General features: G+C 43.6%; 2 protein-coding genes across 10 annotated transcripts in view; one reads left to right on the top strand and one right to left on the bottom strand.

Moving 5' to 3' along the window:
- The window catches only part of lars1b (leucyl-tRNA synthetase 1b), an 18,370-nt gene extending 16,407 nt beyond the window's left edge, over positions 1 to 1,963 (bottom strand). The window contains exons 1-5 of one of the 2 annotated variants that reach the window (XR_013468388.1): positions 1,444 to 1,782; positions 948 to 1,069; positions 614 to 701; positions 437 to 517; positions 128 to 268 (exon numbers count right to left, since the gene is read on the bottom strand). Coding sequence is in view for 1 of the 2 variants with exons in the window: in XM_040181331.2 (XP_040037265.1) it covers positions 128 to 268; positions 437 to 517; positions 614 to 701; positions 948 to 1,069; positions 1,444 to 1,449 (438 nt within the window). In the remaining variant the exon portion in view is untranslated. Of the gene's footprint in view, positions 1 to 127; positions 269 to 436; positions 518 to 613; positions 702 to 947; positions 1,070 to 1,443 lie in introns of both variants that reach the window. The other variant, XM_040181331.2, reaches the window with a different exon arrangement.
- On the top strand, positions 1,606 to 17,201 carry rbm27 (RNA binding motif protein 27). Of its 8 annotated transcripts, none has more exons than XM_078106784.1 (21): positions 1,606 to 2,026; positions 3,281 to 3,399; positions 3,494 to 3,621; positions 3,900 to 3,979; positions 5,928 to 6,133; positions 6,548 to 6,874; positions 7,521 to 7,748; positions 8,366 to 8,536; positions 9,157 to 9,303; positions 9,417 to 9,570; positions 9,811 to 9,964; positions 10,527 to 10,769; positions 10,906 to 11,037; positions 11,361 to 11,486; positions 11,695 to 11,769; positions 11,925 to 12,053; positions 12,250 to 12,354; positions 13,585 to 13,812; positions 13,904 to 13,987; positions 14,143 to 14,262; positions 14,723 to 17,201. In XM_078106784.1, the coding sequence occupies exons 1-21, from the start codon at positions 1,776 to 1,778 to the stop codon at positions 14,819 to 14,821; spliced, it is 3,306 nt and encodes a 1,101-aa protein (XP_077962910.1). In that variant the 5' UTR covers positions 1,606 to 1,775; the 3' UTR covers positions 14,822 to 17,201. The 8 variants fall into 8 exon arrangements, with proteins under 8 accessions (XP_077962910.1, XP_040037267.2, XP_077962911.1 ...); XM_040181333.2 differs by having other exon boundaries at positions 11,925 to 12,101; XM_078106785.1 differs by having other exon boundaries at positions 10,903 to 11,037; positions 12,250 to 12,348.

The following is a 17,201-nucleotide window of genomic DNA, read 5'->3' as shown; positions in this document are numbered from 1 at the left end:
GAATGTTGAACTGAAAGAAAAAAACACTTAAACCTAATAAGGCCTAGTTGTTAGTAACAAAAACTTAATTTCTTTGCATATGTCCATATGTGGAAATTGGCCTCAGTCAGGCCCGTCAGATCCAGACCTTCTTGCCCTTTGCTTTGTCCTTGATGACGAATTCATCAGATGTATTTGGCTTCTCCTTCTCCTTCTCCTCTTCCTCATCTGGAAACTCTGGAGGGTTTCCATAAAGTTCCATCTCTCTCTTCAGCTTGTCTGCACAGGCCTGGTGGAAACAATGATTGCATGAATGCAAGGAAGAAGAAAATAGCAGCGTTTGTGGGGAGGTTGAAGATGGAGGACCAATTGTTAAAAAACTTCAAAAAAAGAGCTCCAAATGTCTTTGCAACTACACAGACATATATATGTGTTGGACCGAAACAACAACACTAACTTTGATTGGCATTCCTGTACAGTGCAGCCCAAACGGGAAGAGGCATTTCTTCCCTTTCAGAGACTGGTAACCAACAGCAAACTAATAGAGAAAAAAACGCAGTGAGTTAGTGGTGAAGACCATCAACAATGTATCATAGCTGCAGGTGCTTTTAGTTGCTTTTGTATGAAAACTTACTTCACATTTGGACAAACTGAACGTGTGACCAAGGTGCAATCGGCCATTCATGTAAGGGTAGGGGAAGGTAACAAAGTACTTGTTTTTGCTGGAAGGAAGAAAGGGAAAAATTTAAAGTTTCTTCAATTAATGTTAGAAGACTGTCAAACCAGGTATCCGTTTAGGAGTGCTGTAGTCCCAAAATGCAAAAGCCAAAATTGTATACCTATTATAAAACCTTCCTTCCTTTTATTTATTTATTTATTTGTTATTTCTCGCTCAGGACAGTTCCCAAGACTTTCGGAAAAAAACATAAGCACCTTTCTCTTGGTAAAAGATAAGTTAATTAACTCACTTTGTGCTTTCCCCGACTGTTGTGGGTGCATCATGTTCAAATGCCTTCTCCTTCTCCCATTTCTCCTGGATCTCGATTTCAATCTTTCTCAAGAAGTCCAACTTTGCTCTTCCCTTTCGCTCCTTGAATACAATGAAGTCCAAGATTGTAACGTTAACTTAACATTAGATCAATAAAGAAAGACAGGCACGGGTGGGGGTGGGGGGGGGTTCTGCAAGTTAACTGAATAAACATAATTTGATTGCACAAATACACATTAATCCAACTATCGAGTACACAAGAACATAATATATTAGAAAAAAAAAAAAATTGAAAAACTGGTCCACACGTTTTTAAGAACAGCTGTAACCTGTTATTTTAGGTATGCAGTTGACTACAACTAACTAGCTAGCTACGTTAGCTAACTTGCCTAGTAGCTACATTAAATTAACGAACCCACTTCCACAAACCAGCATTACCCTTTTTGAACTGTAGATACATTGAGCGTACGACCTACCGTCATTTCGACCCAAATTACGAACAATTAAGATAACTATTCTATTGCTTAGAGAGATTAAACAGTATAAGTAGTTTCCAGTTTGACAAGAGAAACCCACGCCACCGGTGCCTGGATGATGACACACGAGATCAGGTTCTCGCACTGCTTTCTGGGAAATGCAGTTCGAAGAATTTTCCCGAAGGCTTATTTTTACATTCTTGGTAAACTTAGACTTGTATTCGTGTGGTGTTTATCGGGGGTCGCGGGTGATCCTACGTATTGTTATACTCAAGTTGTCTAATGTACCGCTGATGTGAATAATCATGAACGCAGTTAAATAACGACACGACATGATTGTAACGTCCGTCGGCTGTCCAGCGTTACGACAACTCAAGTTGTGTTGCCATGCCGTAAAACACTTTCGTCCGACCTGCCAGTGGAGAGAGACAGAAGGCCTTAAAGCTTATATATTTGTAGACGATGAAAGCAGGATTATCGAAACGCACTTTCATTTTATAGACAGTATTATAGTCTTTCTCACAATGATCATAGAGAATGTTGAAGCCTTGAAGTCATGGCTGGCAAAACTTCTGGAACCAATGTGAGTATTGAATTGAAATGGCATTTAGCTTGCATGGTACGTAGCCACGTTAGCCAGCTAGCTATGTTCTACTAGCTAGCTGGCTAGCCAGTGGGTTAGCCGGGCATCAATGGGGGCTTGTTAGAATCTGATGACGAATTCTTGCACGAGTTAGCAAAACACCATTGCCGCTAACTGGCATTCCATAGGAAACACCAATCGTGCGGCTTCTCGTGACCTGTAGTTCTATACATTTTAAGTTGTGCACGAGGTAAAGGGATTGTCGGCCAGTTATTTTAGAGTAATTAGCCACCTAGCTTGTCTGCCCACGATAATGTGAGCTCAGCTCTGGGGCAAGCTGTGAAGTTGCAACAAATAACTGCAAGAAACAACCGTTTGCTCCTTTTTTGAGTTATATCAACCGTTACATTAGTAGGTTATATAACATATATATTTTTATAAATTAACGAGAGCTCTCTTGAGTTACCACAGTTACACATACTCTTTCTCCCTCTCTTGGTGCCTCTCTTTCGTATGTAAATAATTCAATTACATTGTAATGAAGAGGACACAGATGTTGTCAGGGGAACGTGCATAGTTTGAATGGCGAATTTACCTACTGAACAATGTGATTGACTAGCGGGTGGTGTTTTGCCCCGTTTGCTGCAGTAACAGCTGCCTACTGTCTCTCAAATTAAAGCACGGTCTCAAAGCTGCTGCACTTTGTCAACTTCACAAACTGTCTTCTCACTGACAGCTTAGTTTCAGGCACCATCGTCTTTGACCTGCCGGTTCTTTACGATCAAATGGAAGGGAAGGTAGTTTTGAGAGTAACTAGTTAGCCATTTTGTTTTGTGTTTAGTTATACATTAGCTTGGAGTGGTCAAAGGCGTGTTTTCCTGTGGTTTTGTACACTTGGGATGTTCTTGTTTTAGCCCCATTGTGGCCATTAGTAGTTGACTTCTAAAGATTGTATTTCATACAATCGGTGGTCGGTCATTCTGGTTTTAAAGGTTGGCTGCCGATTCTGGATGTTTTTGTAGCAGGGTTCTACCATCCACATGTAGTAATGGTTTCACTTGGTACTGACTACTACGTTTTTTGGGAAATATCTGCATTCATGGTTGGGCACCACTTCGTTTGCCCCTACTTTGTTTTTGTCTCCTATAAGTAATAAAGTAATTGGATGGCTTCATTTTTTCCCTTCCCTGTTGTATTGTTAAAGTTGACAAACCGAATAGCTGAATTTGAGAACGTATATATTTGATCCTACAGTTGTGATGCTGACCCCTCTGCATTAGCCAACTATGTGGTGGCTCTCGTGAAGAAGGACAAACCGGAGAAAGATCTGAAGGCACTGTGTGCTGATCAGCTCGAGGTCTTCCTACAAAAAGGTATGAAGGCCGTGTCACACAAAGCTCCTCAGAAAGCCTCCACTTGTTTGCTTGAGGAACTTTCTTTATCTAATGCTTCATGTCGTCTTTACAGAGACAACAGGATTTGTCGACAAACTCTTTGAAAGTCTGACAACCAAGAACTATCTTGGAAATCCTGCTGCCAAGGAAGTACCGAAAGAAGAAGTCAAACCACCTGCAGTCAAAGCTGAGACCGTGGAGGTAAGAAGAGAGTCAGCGCCTGTCTAACATCATCTTCTGGCAGAAACCTCTGCGGGGCGTTGCACAGTGCTTCGTCCCAGCGTTTTATCAGGAAAATGATTTGACAACATGGGACTCTGTTAATCATTTTTCTATGGAGTAGCAACTGCTTTTGTTTTATCTATTTGGGAAGATGGTGATTACCTATTTAGGGCATTGAATCAACAAATGTGAATGTCTTAGTAAATGTTGTAGGACAATACATCTTTTGTTTGAAAAAAATGTTATTCCCCCTCAAGGCTGAAACTCTAGAGGAAGAGAGAGAAAATCGACGGAGAAGAAGTCCTCTGAGAAACCGCCCTGACTTCAACGATGCCCGGTGAGGCTGCGCCTCATTGTCAAAGCGGTGCACATGCAGATACTATTCTGACATAAGAAATCGAGCACCTTAATTCTAGGCTGTCAGTCGAAATATTTTGATTTTTTTTAAAAAGGCCCTTCGTTTCTTGCAGTGTTCATTTCGTCGACAAAAACTATGACGAAAAATGTTCGTTAACGATCTTTTTTTCCATGACTAAGACGTGACGAAAACAATCTTAAAAATAAAAACTATGACTATATCTATTCTAACTTTTGTTAACGAGACGAGACGAAAATGTTGGTGGTTGACGATGTCATAATACTTTCTCCCCCTAAATTTGCATGCAGCTAACAGACAGGCAAAGTACGGCGAATATTAACGCGTCATGATGACGTCATCCACGAACCCAGAACGCTCGCTCACATCAGTGCAGCGGTGCTTCTTGTGCACCGACTACGGACCGCGACGACTATTTTACGCTTCGGAGAGTTTGAATGTGGCTTCGTTAGTTTAGCTCAGCTGTCTCGGTTTAGCTGACTGTTAGCAGGCTGAAGCCGCGCTGCTTCAGAGAAACCCGTTTAACAGGCTGTCGGCCAGCAGAGATCCATGCGGACCTTTTCTGCTCTGTTTGGCATCTCCAAACACGTCTAACGTAATACACTCATTGCAGGTTCTGAAGCCTCACGCATTTCAACTATAGTTCACACGCCACATCGTGAGAAAACGTTGTTACACCGTCTCGGCCACCGTAGGTTCGTTACTAAGCAACGTAGAGGCGCGCACACACGTGTGAAATAATGTATTGCAACGATTGCAGGACGTTACGGTCTCTTTTGTTGGGACAGTGGAAACAATAAAGAAGCATGAAGTAAAGCATTGTAAATAAACAGACAAAGACAACAAAGTGTTTCGTTTAGATCCCTGGTCCTCATGAAGTTGTTACACCTTTGCCAATTTGTTAAATTGCCTTGCAAATAAATGCTTTGCTATTTGTTAAAAGCCAGATCCTTTCATGTAATGATTTTTCACATGTCATTTATATCAGCTCACACAAACACTTCAACCATTTGTTCTTGGCCCGGCTCCTCCGTCACATTTTACAACCCACTGTGGCCCGCGAGTCAAAAAGTTTGCCGACCCTATAGACCTGTCCTAGGAGGGACATCCAATTCTAAACTAATTCCATTTTAGTCTAGTTTTCGTCGACTAAAACTAAGAATGATTAAAATGACTAAATGTGACTAAAACTAATATGCATTTCCGTCTTAAGACTAAATCAAAAATAGCTGCCAAAATGAACACTATAAAACGTTTCGCATGATCAAGCTGTGTACAGATCTGAACCTCTGCTTATATTTGCATGGTTATTTTCAAATCCCATGAGTTCTGCTTTTGGCTTGATGAAGACCTTGGTGTCCATTAGCTTGTCCCTTGGCAGGGACACACCTTCTCAGTAACGGATAGGACAAAACAATAGCTGTCATGCTAACAATCAGAACAACAGTCAAAGGGTCTAATGAGTTTTGCTACGTTGTTTATATTCGCCAGCATTAAAACCGTGGAACAATACATTTATTTCATACTCACCGCTTGATCAATTTCCATTTTTCTGTGTTTTCACTCCGTAAAGGCAATTGGAACTCAACACTTCTGGTAGATTTTGGGCACCAACAGCCTTTCAGGGAAAGCTAGAAAAAATAGATTGAAAATAGAAGAAAATGATGACAAGGCTCTTTTGTGCTGTAAGAAGGCACTCACGTTTAAGATCCCTAAAAGCCTTGTTCTTCCTTTATTACTTTTGAAAACAGGTCACTAGAACTGACTTGAGGTACTTTGGTATAATCATTTTTTGATGCTGGTTTAAGAATCGATCCAGCCACAAGCCTCCTAGAATATAGTCTATTGGAGTCTTGCATTGAAAACAGCCGTAGAGATGCTAATAATTAAATGTTCATCTTACTCACAGGGGCCGCGACGACAGGAGGCGAGATGAGCGCAAGCGCCGCGACTTTGACCGGCACGGGAAGAGCGGGGGCGAGTCCAACCGCGAGCGGGAGCGCCACGAGCGCCGCCGCGGCAGTCCCCGGGGGAGGAGCTACAGCCGCAGCCTCAGCCGGAGCAGGAGCGGCAGCCGAGGCAAGAGCAGGGACAGGGAGCACAGGGGAGGCAGAGGTGAGAAAGTCCTGCCCTCTCACCCCTCCCTCCCTCCCCCACACAGCCAATGACAACAGCACAGGGAGAGGATCAGCCCCACTAGCGATGCACAAGGGCCGCTGGAGAGATCTTCGCTTGAGGTTGCTGAGAGTAGACTGAGTTCTGGATTAGGCGCTTGTATTCGGTTCCATTGGATTGTTGGTCCGTGGAGGTTTTATTTTTATTTTTTATCGATAAAGAACAATGTGGACAGCTTTGAAATTCCATCAGTGGGGAATCGACCACACAGTCTGGAACTGGCAATATCAGCCACAAGGTTATTTAAAAAAAAAAAAAAAGGCTTAAATATTGTTCATGTTTTAGACTTCTGCTGTGATCCTCAACTTTGATGCAATAGTTATGAGTGTTGTGCTCTCTGCCCGTCTCCAACAGACTTCAAGTCAAAGTTTGAGCTAGAAAGGAAGGATACGGACTGCTACAACTCTTCCAACAAATCCGGCTCCCAGCAGCAGCAGCAGCAGCAGCAGCAGCACCCGCCGCCTCTGCTGCCCCTGCCGACACCTCCGCACCAGTTTTCATCCACGTCGTCCGCTGGAGTCTCCGGAGCTGGTGGGGTTCCCATAGTGACGCCGGCTCACCTACCCGATAGCACCACAGACAGCTGGTCCGGCTACTACGGCACCCAGCGGCTGGATGGGGCCGGCAAGACTTTCGGCAGCAAGAGCGTCTCGCTCAAACAGCGCTGCAGGGATTACGATGGTAGGAACCGAGTGAAAATGCATTTCCTCCATTTTTAGTTTTTGCTGATGCGTGCCTTCCCTCTTGCAGCCGGTTGACGTAGAGAATGTTTCCTAAGGAAACAACGTGGTCATTGTGTGAAGTTTGCAGTTCATCCACTACCATTTACTCCCCCTTGAGGGTTACTGATTGGCCTTGTTTAGTATCTTCACTAATGACCACTGTTAGGCACTTGTTTCTCCCCGGGGAAAGTAAAGGAGGCTCGCAGCCACCTCACCACAGAGACACGCATGGGTTTAAACTTACCCACTGTCCCTCAGGCCCGCTGCTATCTGTCACCCACTCAAACACTGCCACTAGGGACCCAGTTTCTTAATGAGACAGTGGGGTAAATACATGCAGTCTCTGTCTGAGCTGCTCTGAACTTAGACAAGCTTTCATCTTGTTTTTTTTGTATTTTTTATTCTCTCCCGCTTTTCATTCGTTCTCATATTCCGTTCAGTCAGTATTGTTTGAATTAATTTAACTTTCAGGGGTCCAGACTCTTATAGTAAGAATACGGTGTCTTACCGTGGTACTGAGCGAATGTTGATTTTGGAATATGTGTGTGATTCATTGTTGTTGTTGTTGTTGTTTTTATTTTGTTTCATTTCTCTGTCCCACACAGAAAAGGGATTTTGTGTTCGCGGTGACCTTTGTCCATTCGACCACGGAAACGACCCGCTCATCGTTGACGATGTCAATCTACCCAACATGATTCCGTTCCCTCCTCCGCCTGTCATGCCCCCTACTGGCCTGCCCAGGCCCCCGATCACTGAGCCACCCCCTCCTCTCAGGATGCCTGCGATGCCCCCCTTTGGCCAGCCTCCCCCACCAGGTGTCTTCCCCATGAGTGGTAAGCAGCACCACCACACTGCTGCATAACATGCTACTTCTAACACACCCTGATGTGGTGCCTTTTTCGGGTGAACAGCAACATTCCAAACAATTTTAATAACATTTTATGCAATGGGCCTGCAGAAAATGGGGACTTGAAATGGGGTAGAAGTAGGAGGGTGGTGTTGGGGTTAAGTGTGGATTTACATTCAACACCCTTGATTTGACACATTAAAACCATATTTACATTACTCTGACAAACGGGTACAAATTCCCTCTTTCTTGTACATTGATATTTTAATACTGGGAATCCAGTTTAGCTTTAAACGTGGTGCATATACACTTTTCTAGACACTACACAATGTGTTACACTACACGCGTCTTCTTGCATGCCGTCCTGTCTAACGATACAGATTCCTGAAATGATATGTTTACTGTGAAGGTTTCTTTTCTGATAAACTCTGAATCAGATTAAAAATACATCTGTGTTATTGGGTTGAACAGTTGCCATCACATCCTGACACCTTTTACCGCCATGTTAAAGTGAACTTTGTGGCAACGCTTCAGTTGCACAAACCTCGCTGACGTACCTGCGAGATCCCTGAGACATAAGCTTGGGCTTGTTATCTCCCTCAGGACCCCCACTGATAGCAACCAGTGGAATTGATACTCCCAACCACCAAACGGCAATCACTTCTTCCCCTCCTATCGGACCACCTGGTGTGGGGCGGCCACCACCCACTCTTCCTCCTCCACCCTCCCCGTCCTCATCAGTGTCTCTTCGTCCCCAATATGTCCAGTCCGAATGTAAGCAGCGATGCTTTTACATGTTCAGATTAGGAAATTCTGTTTGATTCACTTTATATATTTTTCAGGCTGCAGTAATGGTGGTTGGCCAGAAGGGGGCACTGTTTGTTAACTTCAGACAGAGTGGCTTTGAGCAATTAACATGAACTCCACATCTTATTGTGTTGAGTGCTTGAATAATTCCCAGTCATAAAATGGAGTTGGTATATTTCTAGTTAGTTACAAAATCAGGTATTAAATGTAATTCAACACCAAAACCCCTTTGTTAAATTTAGTTTTACAATAAACAGTTTCTAATTATAAGATTTTTCATCTTGTGCTGTTTGAGCTTATCTATATTTCTATTAAAATAATATTTCTATTGTATTTTCTTTCACTGCTTATGTGTTTGTAAATCGTAAATCTAATTATTTTAGTTATATTTGGTAATGATCAAATTCTTTTACAAGATTAGTCTAGGCCAGTATCGTCACTCAATGCCACTCATCTTATTTATTTATGCAGTACAGCTTAAATTTTTTCATTTTTTTGTTAAGAATTGAATTGCTGTTAAACTGATTCATATTCCCTGTAAGCCTGTGCATTCATGTTCTATGTCCTTGTTCATTTTTACCCATCAGATAACTACGATCCAGAGGGCTATAACCCAGAATCGCCAGGCCTAACTGCAGCAGGTCGTAACCCGTATCGCCAGTTCATTCCCCGGGTGCAGACCCAGCGCTCCAACCTTATTGGCCTCACCTCCAACGAAGGACAAGGATCCAGAGGTAGTATTGGCCTTGGTAGTGTTCACTCTCCCCAGACCTTATGCTTGGTAATAGGCACTGACTGATATTGATACATTTCTCATTGTGTTAATTCTGTTTTGTTGATCTTCTAGCCGCCAACATAGTGATACAGACCGAACCTGCCACTGCAGCCAGCACTCCCGGAAATAACGTGTGCCGCTTCAACGCGGAGCAGGACAACCGGAAGAGAACCATCGGACCTAGTACGGCTGAGGGACCAATAGTTAAAAAACCCTGGATGGAGAAGTATGTATTTTTCAGACACTCTTGTTTAAAAGAAATGTCACCCCAACCTCTGTTGCTTCATTTGCACAGGATATACATGTAGTCCATCTTGAGTGTCAACCAGGTTGATATGTGTTGCTAGTAACTAGTATATGGGTAGTAATCTGCATTGCATTTCACTGCCCCCATCATCGTTTGTGAATACGCATTCCTCTGTGGCAAACATCAGGTGTCAGCATCTCAGTCTTCTGCTCATTTCAGGCCGAACTTTAACAACCAGCATAAGAACACTTTCCCCAAGAGGTGTTATTATGTGAACACCAAGTTGGAGGTGCGCAAGATCCCTCGTGACCTCAACAACATCGCCAAGCTCAACGAGCACTTCAGCAAGTTTGGAACCATCGTGAATATCCAGGTAAAATGTTCGGGTGCTGCGTGGCACCAGTGCCGTGTACAGAAGTCGCAGTGTGGGCGGTCCGAGAAAATCAGGCGTCAGTTGACCTAAATAACCCACTATTTTATTTACCTAAACGCAATGCTTAAATAACACTAGTCCTATACGCAATCATCAGCATGACATAGTCAGGCACATGTTGCATGACAAAATGTAATGAGATTGTATGTGACTAACCTACTGAACTATTTAAAAAAAACTTTAATATTTTTAGTGACTTTTTGTGGTACTGCATGAATTCTCAGGTACTCAAAAGGCAGATGAGTGCCATGGTGATCGATTTTAGAGCTTCTTACTTGGATTTTGTGCACATAGTTCTGTGTTATTAATCCTATATCAGTTTTTATAAAGTGATATTAAAGACTACAATATATATTGCCTTGCTACAGTGTTGCAACAAATTACATCGTGATACCCCTCCATTATGATACTCATGATCATTACAGTTTAAGAAGTTCCGCCGTGGAAGAATTGGTTTCATCTCACACAGATCCCTAACCCTCTCACTGCGCTCCAAATCCAGGTGGTGTTTGGCGGAGACCCAGAGGCGGCGTTAATCCAGTACACCAAGAACGAAGAAGCCAGGCGGGCCATATCCAGCACCGAGGCGGTTCTCAACAACCGCTTCATCCGCGTGTATTGGCACCGCGAGCCCGGCACCAATGTGACAGGGCTCCAGGAGCAAAGTTCCGGCAGCCAGCCGGCCGGGTCGGCGGCCAGCCCGGCGCTGCTGCAGCAACAGCAGCAGCACGGCAACATGCACAAGGTTAGCGCAAAGGGGCCGAAACCTACAGACGTCCGTCCTCTTTTAATGCTGATGTCTTTGTCTCGCCACGCTTTTGCAAGCCTTCGCTGAGTTCACCTTTTTATTTTTCTTTTGCTCCCTTTCAATCTACCAGCAGGGTATAAAGCAGCACAGTCCAGCCGCCTACGTGTTGAACAACATTGTGCCCAAGCATTGCGTGCCGGCGCTGCCGGGCCTCGCGGCCGGGACCAGACTGGACGGCCTGAACCCGAACGCAGACGCCCTCACTGTACGTTTTATTCTCCACGTATGTGGGTGCCAGGTGATGCCCGACATGGGGGGGGAGGAATACAACACTTGGTAGTATTTATAGTCCAAAAAAGCGGGTACATGCCAGTTGGAACGGAATATTCTGAAAACATCTGTATCAACACACGCAGCCCAGTGACAGCCTCACACAGATAAGCATTAGGTAGCAATTTGGGGCAATAACTCATATTTCGTTGGCCCCGAGAAGGCATTCTCCCTCCGGTCCATTGCAGCTGTAGACGAGCTCCTTCTGGGGACATAAATGTGTCTCTCAATCTCTCTCTCACTCTGTGTGACACTTAGGTGGTGCCTGCACTGACTAACCCCCAGAAGAGCCCTTACACTTCCACAGGCCTCAAATCCTCCTCAAAGAGCTTTGGGAGAACGGGAAAAGCACTAGAAGCACAGGAAGTCCTCAAGAAGAAACAGGCATGGAGCTTTATTTTTTAATATGTATTTTGGCCGGTACGAGAATAGCAGCGCTGGGAGTAACATTTTATTTATTTATTTATTTATTTCTCTCTCTCCAAGGCGACAAGTGGGAAGCAGGCTACTATTTAGAAACTAAATGACACCAACAGCAAATGGCACATTTTACACCTCAGTGACTATTGCTGTCTTTTTTGTTTTCATTTAGGAGGCGATAAAACTCCAGCAGGACATGAGAAAGAAGAAGCAAGAGATGTTAAAGACACAGATGGAATGCCAGAAGGTAACACCGGCCCTAACGTCCCTTCCTGTCCATTTATCCCTGCAACTCTTGCGGTCCTTCTCTTCTTTCCTGGGCTCGGCCATGCCTCGGTTTTGGTCTAATTTTGAGTCCCTTTTGCACCTCCTCCTCTCACTGTTTATCGTTCCATTTCAAAGGCCTTGATAAACCGTCTGGACAAGAACCGAGGGATGAAACCAGAGGAGCGAGCCAACATCATGAAGACGCTAAAGGAGCTGACGGAGAAGATCGCACAGCTGCAGAATGAAATGAACCCCGCCTCCCAGGTAGCCAGTGTTAAACCAAACCACGGCCAGTCCAAGACAAAGACTGATGTAAGTTTAGGCCATTTTGGTCGGGTGCGTGGCGGGAATGCTTCATCTCCTGTACAAATGGGAGTGAAGCTTTGTCCCGCCACTCTAGATTGAATTTGAAACTCTTAATCCCTTTCTCTGCTCTTTTATGTGTTGATTTCTTGACCAGGCCCAAAAGGAATTGCTGGACGCTGAGCTGGACTTTCACAAGAAGATGAGCTCTGGGGAAGATACAACAGACCTCAAGAGGAAGCTGGGACAGTTACAGGTGGAGGTAATGCACAGACACGCACACACACATGTATGCACAGTAGATAACCACAGGCCAATAAAAAGATCTGAAGATAAGTCCTTAGAGACACTCCACAAACAAAGCGATAGACCATGACAGCATCTTGCAACAGCTGCATTTTTCTTGGGTGCAGAATTTGAGGCGATGTGATTCAGAGAAGCTAGAGGAAGTCAGCAAATCCGATAGTGTTCACATGAATCGCACAATACTGCCTGATTAAGGTTGGAAATACAGAGAAAATAAAAAGCGGTGCACATGCAAATTATTTGCGATATAAGCGTTTCTACACAGGGAGCTATAAAGCAACATTTTGATCCCGAGAGAATACATAGTTATGCTTACTGCTGTTTTGGGATTTACATTTATGTTGTATACATTCTAGGATGAAAAATAGTAGGAATTTGTGGGAACTATGGGAGTCTACGAAGAAGATGTGTGTTCCTGCTGTAGGAATCAATGCTAACCAACAAAGTGTTTTAATCTGTGAATTGGTTTGCATCGGCTTCAGGTCATAAAATGAATTATAAGTGAGGGTGAAAAATGTCTCTCTGGGCTGCAGCTGTAGGTGAACTCCGACATCTCCAGCACAAGAACACAGACGAGGTCGGCTGTGTCACAAGATCAGTCCAACAAGAACATGACTCTTGTTAGCAACTCCCGGCCGAGCATGTTGGGTTTTTCTCTACCCCTGTGGGTCCTAAATTAGCTAGTTATTAAAAATGCATATCGCACCGCCCCCCCACCCTCCCACCTCCATAAAAACCCCGGTCCTCCTTCTGCACATTAAACTGCAGCCACTTAAGCAAGCCCAGAGGAACAGGCGCTAACGAAGCCGAATCAGACACAGGTCCTGCTCTGATGGAGCCTGCCTCATTAAAGTTTGAGCTGCTGGTCCTTGTAAGAAAATTGTGGGGTGACAATTTGAGGGCGGAGTGAGCACGGGAGAAATGGGTGAGCGAGTGGTTGTGGAATGGTTGGGAAGCGAGGAGATGTCCCGTTTTAAAAATGTAGGAGTGACAACTAATGTTAAAGGGCAGAGAGTGACAAGAGGAGGAGAAGGTCGAGTCAAGAAAATGTTTTGAAATGGGATTTTTTCATGAAGTTCATTATATGAATTAACATGCTATTAAGCTAGACATAAATGAAGTGTATTTGCACATAGCAATCCTTGTCTGTTTACCATTAAAGCTCCACAAACTCTCCTCCTTGTAGGCGACTCGGTTGGGTCTGATCCGATCCCCAGCGGGTCGCGGTCGGGGCCGGGGAAAGATGGCGCTGGAGCCCGGCTTGGTGCACGTGGGCCGCGGCAGGGGGCGGAGTCGGGAGATGATGGCGCGGTGTGGGAGCGTGAACCGTATGGTGGTGGACCACAGACCCAGGGCCCTGGCCATTTTGGGTGTCACACAGGAGGAGAAGGAGGAGCTTATGCCCCACTTTGTGGTGAGGACCGCGATACACATTTCCTTCTACACTAATAACTGAATTCCTTGTTGAAGCAAGTGGACTAATACTGATCATTTTTTGCCGTTAGAATTTTGGCGAGATTGAAGATTTCCGCGACCAAGATGCAAACAGTGTTGTCATGACCTTTAAGACGAGAAGCGAAGCCGAGAATGTGAGTCACATCACAGTGGACCGCTTTGGGCCGTCTTTCTTCCTTCCTTTCCTCATCACCTGAAATGAATGGAATAGTAAAATAATAAATAAATACTATAACGGTTTTAAGCAAAGAAGACTAAGTTTGACTGTGTTTGTTTTTTCTTCTTCTAGGCAGCTAACCAGGGAGCAAAGTTCAAAGGTCGCGTGCTGCAGATTTCCTGGTACAAGCCGAAGACGCCTTCGGTCGCAACGGAGCCGGAGGAGGAAGAAGCTAAAGATGACGACACTACGGTATGACGCATCACCCAAACGTGTTCTCCTTGGTAGCTTAGAGACACCCAGAAACCATGAAAGAAGTCCACCTCAAATACTTTAGCTTTTAATTGGGAAAAGTTTCTGAAGTTTTAGTTGTACTATATATAATTTCAGCACATAACATTTCTTTTCAGTGCTTCTAAATCTTTCACTGCTGCTCCCAATGGAAAATCAGGGCGAGCCTCTCAGTACTAAGAGCATCTTGGCCCTTTGAGTAAAACCGCATTACTGTCAGGTGAAGTCCTCCTACTCAATGACTTTCTTAAACAGTTTAGCGAAACCAGCGAGAAATGCGTTTTTATTGAAAAAAAGTCCTGACGTTTTTTCTACAAAGATGCTCTGCTGGATGTTCCAACCAGCTAATATGTAGAGAAATATCGTGCAGCCTTCTCATCCGTTTAAGCTAAAAAAGAAACTGTTTTTGTTGTTCACACAGAAGGAAGCTAGCTCGTATTTACCCGGTGAGGAAGAGGAGGAGGAGGAAGAGGACGACGATGAAGACGATGAGTACGAGAGCCGGTCCTGGAGACGATGAGGGCGTTGGGAGGCGTCTCGGCCGTACACGCGTACACATAAAATAAATCCAATAGACTTTTTTTTTTTTTTTTTTTTCCTTTCCAGTATTTTCAAAGTGAATCATTTTAGCGCAAATACTAAAGTCAAAACATCTTTACTTGACTACATCAAAAGGACTTTTGAGGGCAGACAGTTTTTGTATCCCTCGGACTGAACACTTAAAATATCTCACTTTTGCTGAGAAAGCTAAATGTTAAGTTGTTCTTTATCAATAGAAACACCTAATGTAAGTTTTAGTGTGCATACCAGATGATTAATATCAGTAATGCACAACATTTGTGTCTACTGTGAATAGGTATTTTTATACATACTGTATTTAAACTTTTTCTCACCCGTTTTTTCTTTTCTTTTTTTTTTTTTTGTTGAAAGATCTTGTTCTCAGTTCAGACACAGCCATTCCTTCACCAATAGAACGTTCTGTGTGGCTCCCAGAGAGCTCTTTATTTATTTTCCCACTGCATCAATGCTCTGTGCCGTACGTATGTTGTCGCAGCACGCTGTGGTTTTCCATTTCACTTTGCTCTTTTATATGTTCAGGGATGGTTGAGGCCGACATGCTGAACTACACAAATAGCTTTGACAGCGACTCCCTGTGGCGGCATGAACGCCAACTAGCAGCATGTTGTATTCCAAGCAAACACCCGAAGGTGCTCGTAGCCCAACCGCATTAGAGCCAGTGCAGGTACAGCAGGACACCCGAGTAATAGGAAGGAGGGGGGAAAAAAATCCAAACCATGTTTACAAATTCCCGTGTCCGTGCACGATAAGTTTTCTGTTAATCTTCAAACCCCGCCCCCCCGGACCCCACTCGCCTGCATTTTGTTGGTCACTAAATGTCCGTTGCCACTCTGTGTAAATACGAACTCCTACTTGGTGTTTGACATTTTCTAAGAGTGTAACATCTTTCACTTTTTTTTTCCCATCTGTCTCCTGGTCACCAAAGGCCGAGCGGGACACGATCCCATCACTTATTTCCAAAATGTGAGGTCCCCAGACAGGTGTTTGAATGTAATACTGAGCAGTTGATTTTTATATATATATATATATATATATATATATATATTATATAATTTCTTTGCCTTACACAGTCAGCGGATGGCTGAATTTTTACAAGATGTTATTTACTTTTGTAAAGTTTTGTAAATGCTTGAAAGAGAAATTACTGTTTGTTTTAGTTCATTCTAAGCAGGTCACGGTTCAGTCAGGTAGAAAAGGTAAAGCGAGAGTGCTTTGCATCTGTGCTTGAGGCAAGAACTTTTCCTTTTGTCTTCAACTAGTCCATGTTTTTATTTCACTCAATGTGTCATCTAAGTAGGACATTCATTTTTTTTAATTATCTTTCTGAGCTGTGGAAACCACTCGCACTATTATTTTTAAATAAGTGCAGCTTTTCCTGCACCTGAACATTGTCAGCCAGTGCTCCCACCCCGCTCTCCCACAGCACGGGAACCTTTTTATTTACCCGCATTTGCAAATATTTTAGAATTTTTTTTTTTGACAAATACTTTTGTTTACATGCAGCCTAGTGATGTTTTTCTTAGCGAACGTGTATCATAACAACTGATCATATCTAATAACACAACCAGTTGGATGAACACACCAAAACGAGGGAAAGTAACTCATTAGTAAACTGTAGCAGTCTGGCTTCTTTACACTGAAGTGCAGGTAGAGATCTTCACGCATGTAAATATACACAGATTTCTGCCGTTGGAATAGTCGGTAACTCGAGTTTGTACCGGCGATGGTCTGTGTCGTTTAAATAGCTCCCACCTTAACTGTCGCCTGTGCTCTCGTTTGGCAGTGACCTCGTTGTCCCATTCGAGCCACGGAGCGCCGGGTCGGTCAGGTCAGGCGCGCCGTGGCACTCACTTCTTCAGTATGGTTTTCCCGTGTGATCTTTTTATTTATAGGAGGTCACTGGACCAACCTGTACAGGCAGGGTTCTGGCTTGTGAAAGTGAGGATACAAAAAGACTCTCCCACTTTTTGTATGATCTTCTGTATGCTATTACAATGGTGTAAAAAAAAATGTAAATGTTTATTGGATAATAGTTTTGGATTTGTTACTGTTTATATTTGCAGGATGTTGATGTATTTTCTTCATGTATTTTGTTTGTAAAAAAAATGGATTTCTAATCTACTAGCATGTTTGCTTTTGCCAATAAAGATGGAGGAATGGGGTGCTTGGAAAATGATCAAAAAAAAGAGGGGAAAAACTAATTCAATTGGATCTAACAATGAAACAAACAAAATTCAAAATATGAAAATTGACCCAGAAATGTCAATTTTTGCAAGGGGGAAAAAATGAGCGCAAAAGCATTCCAAAAATATGACCTTAAA

Source organism: Gasterosteus aculeatus, chromosome 7 (genome assembly GCF_964276395.1).
Source record: "Gasterosteus aculeatus chromosome 7, fGasAcu3.hap1.1, whole genome shotgun sequence".
Classification (NCBI taxonomy): domain Eukaryota; kingdom Metazoa; phylum Chordata; class Actinopteri; order Perciformes; family Gasterosteidae; genus Gasterosteus; species Gasterosteus aculeatus.
The sequence above is the reverse complement of the archived record's forward strand: the minus strand, read 5'-3'. Positions and strand labels throughout refer to the sequence as shown.

Excerpts from the sequence above, each read along its gene's own strand:
- rbm27 (XM_040181332.2), top strand. The coding sequence starts at position 1,776 with ATGATTGTAACGTCCGTCGGCTGTCCAGCGTTACGACAACTCAAGTTG. Across the intron at positions 6,875-7,520 it reads GCGCTGCAGGGATTACGATG|AAAAGGGATTTTGTGTTCGC; the intron begins GTAGGAACCGAG and ends TGTCCCACACAG. Across the intron at positions 9,571-9,810 it reads AAAAAACCCTGGATGGAGAA|GCCGAACTTTAACAACCAGC; the intron begins GTATGTATTTTT and ends TGCTCATTTCAG.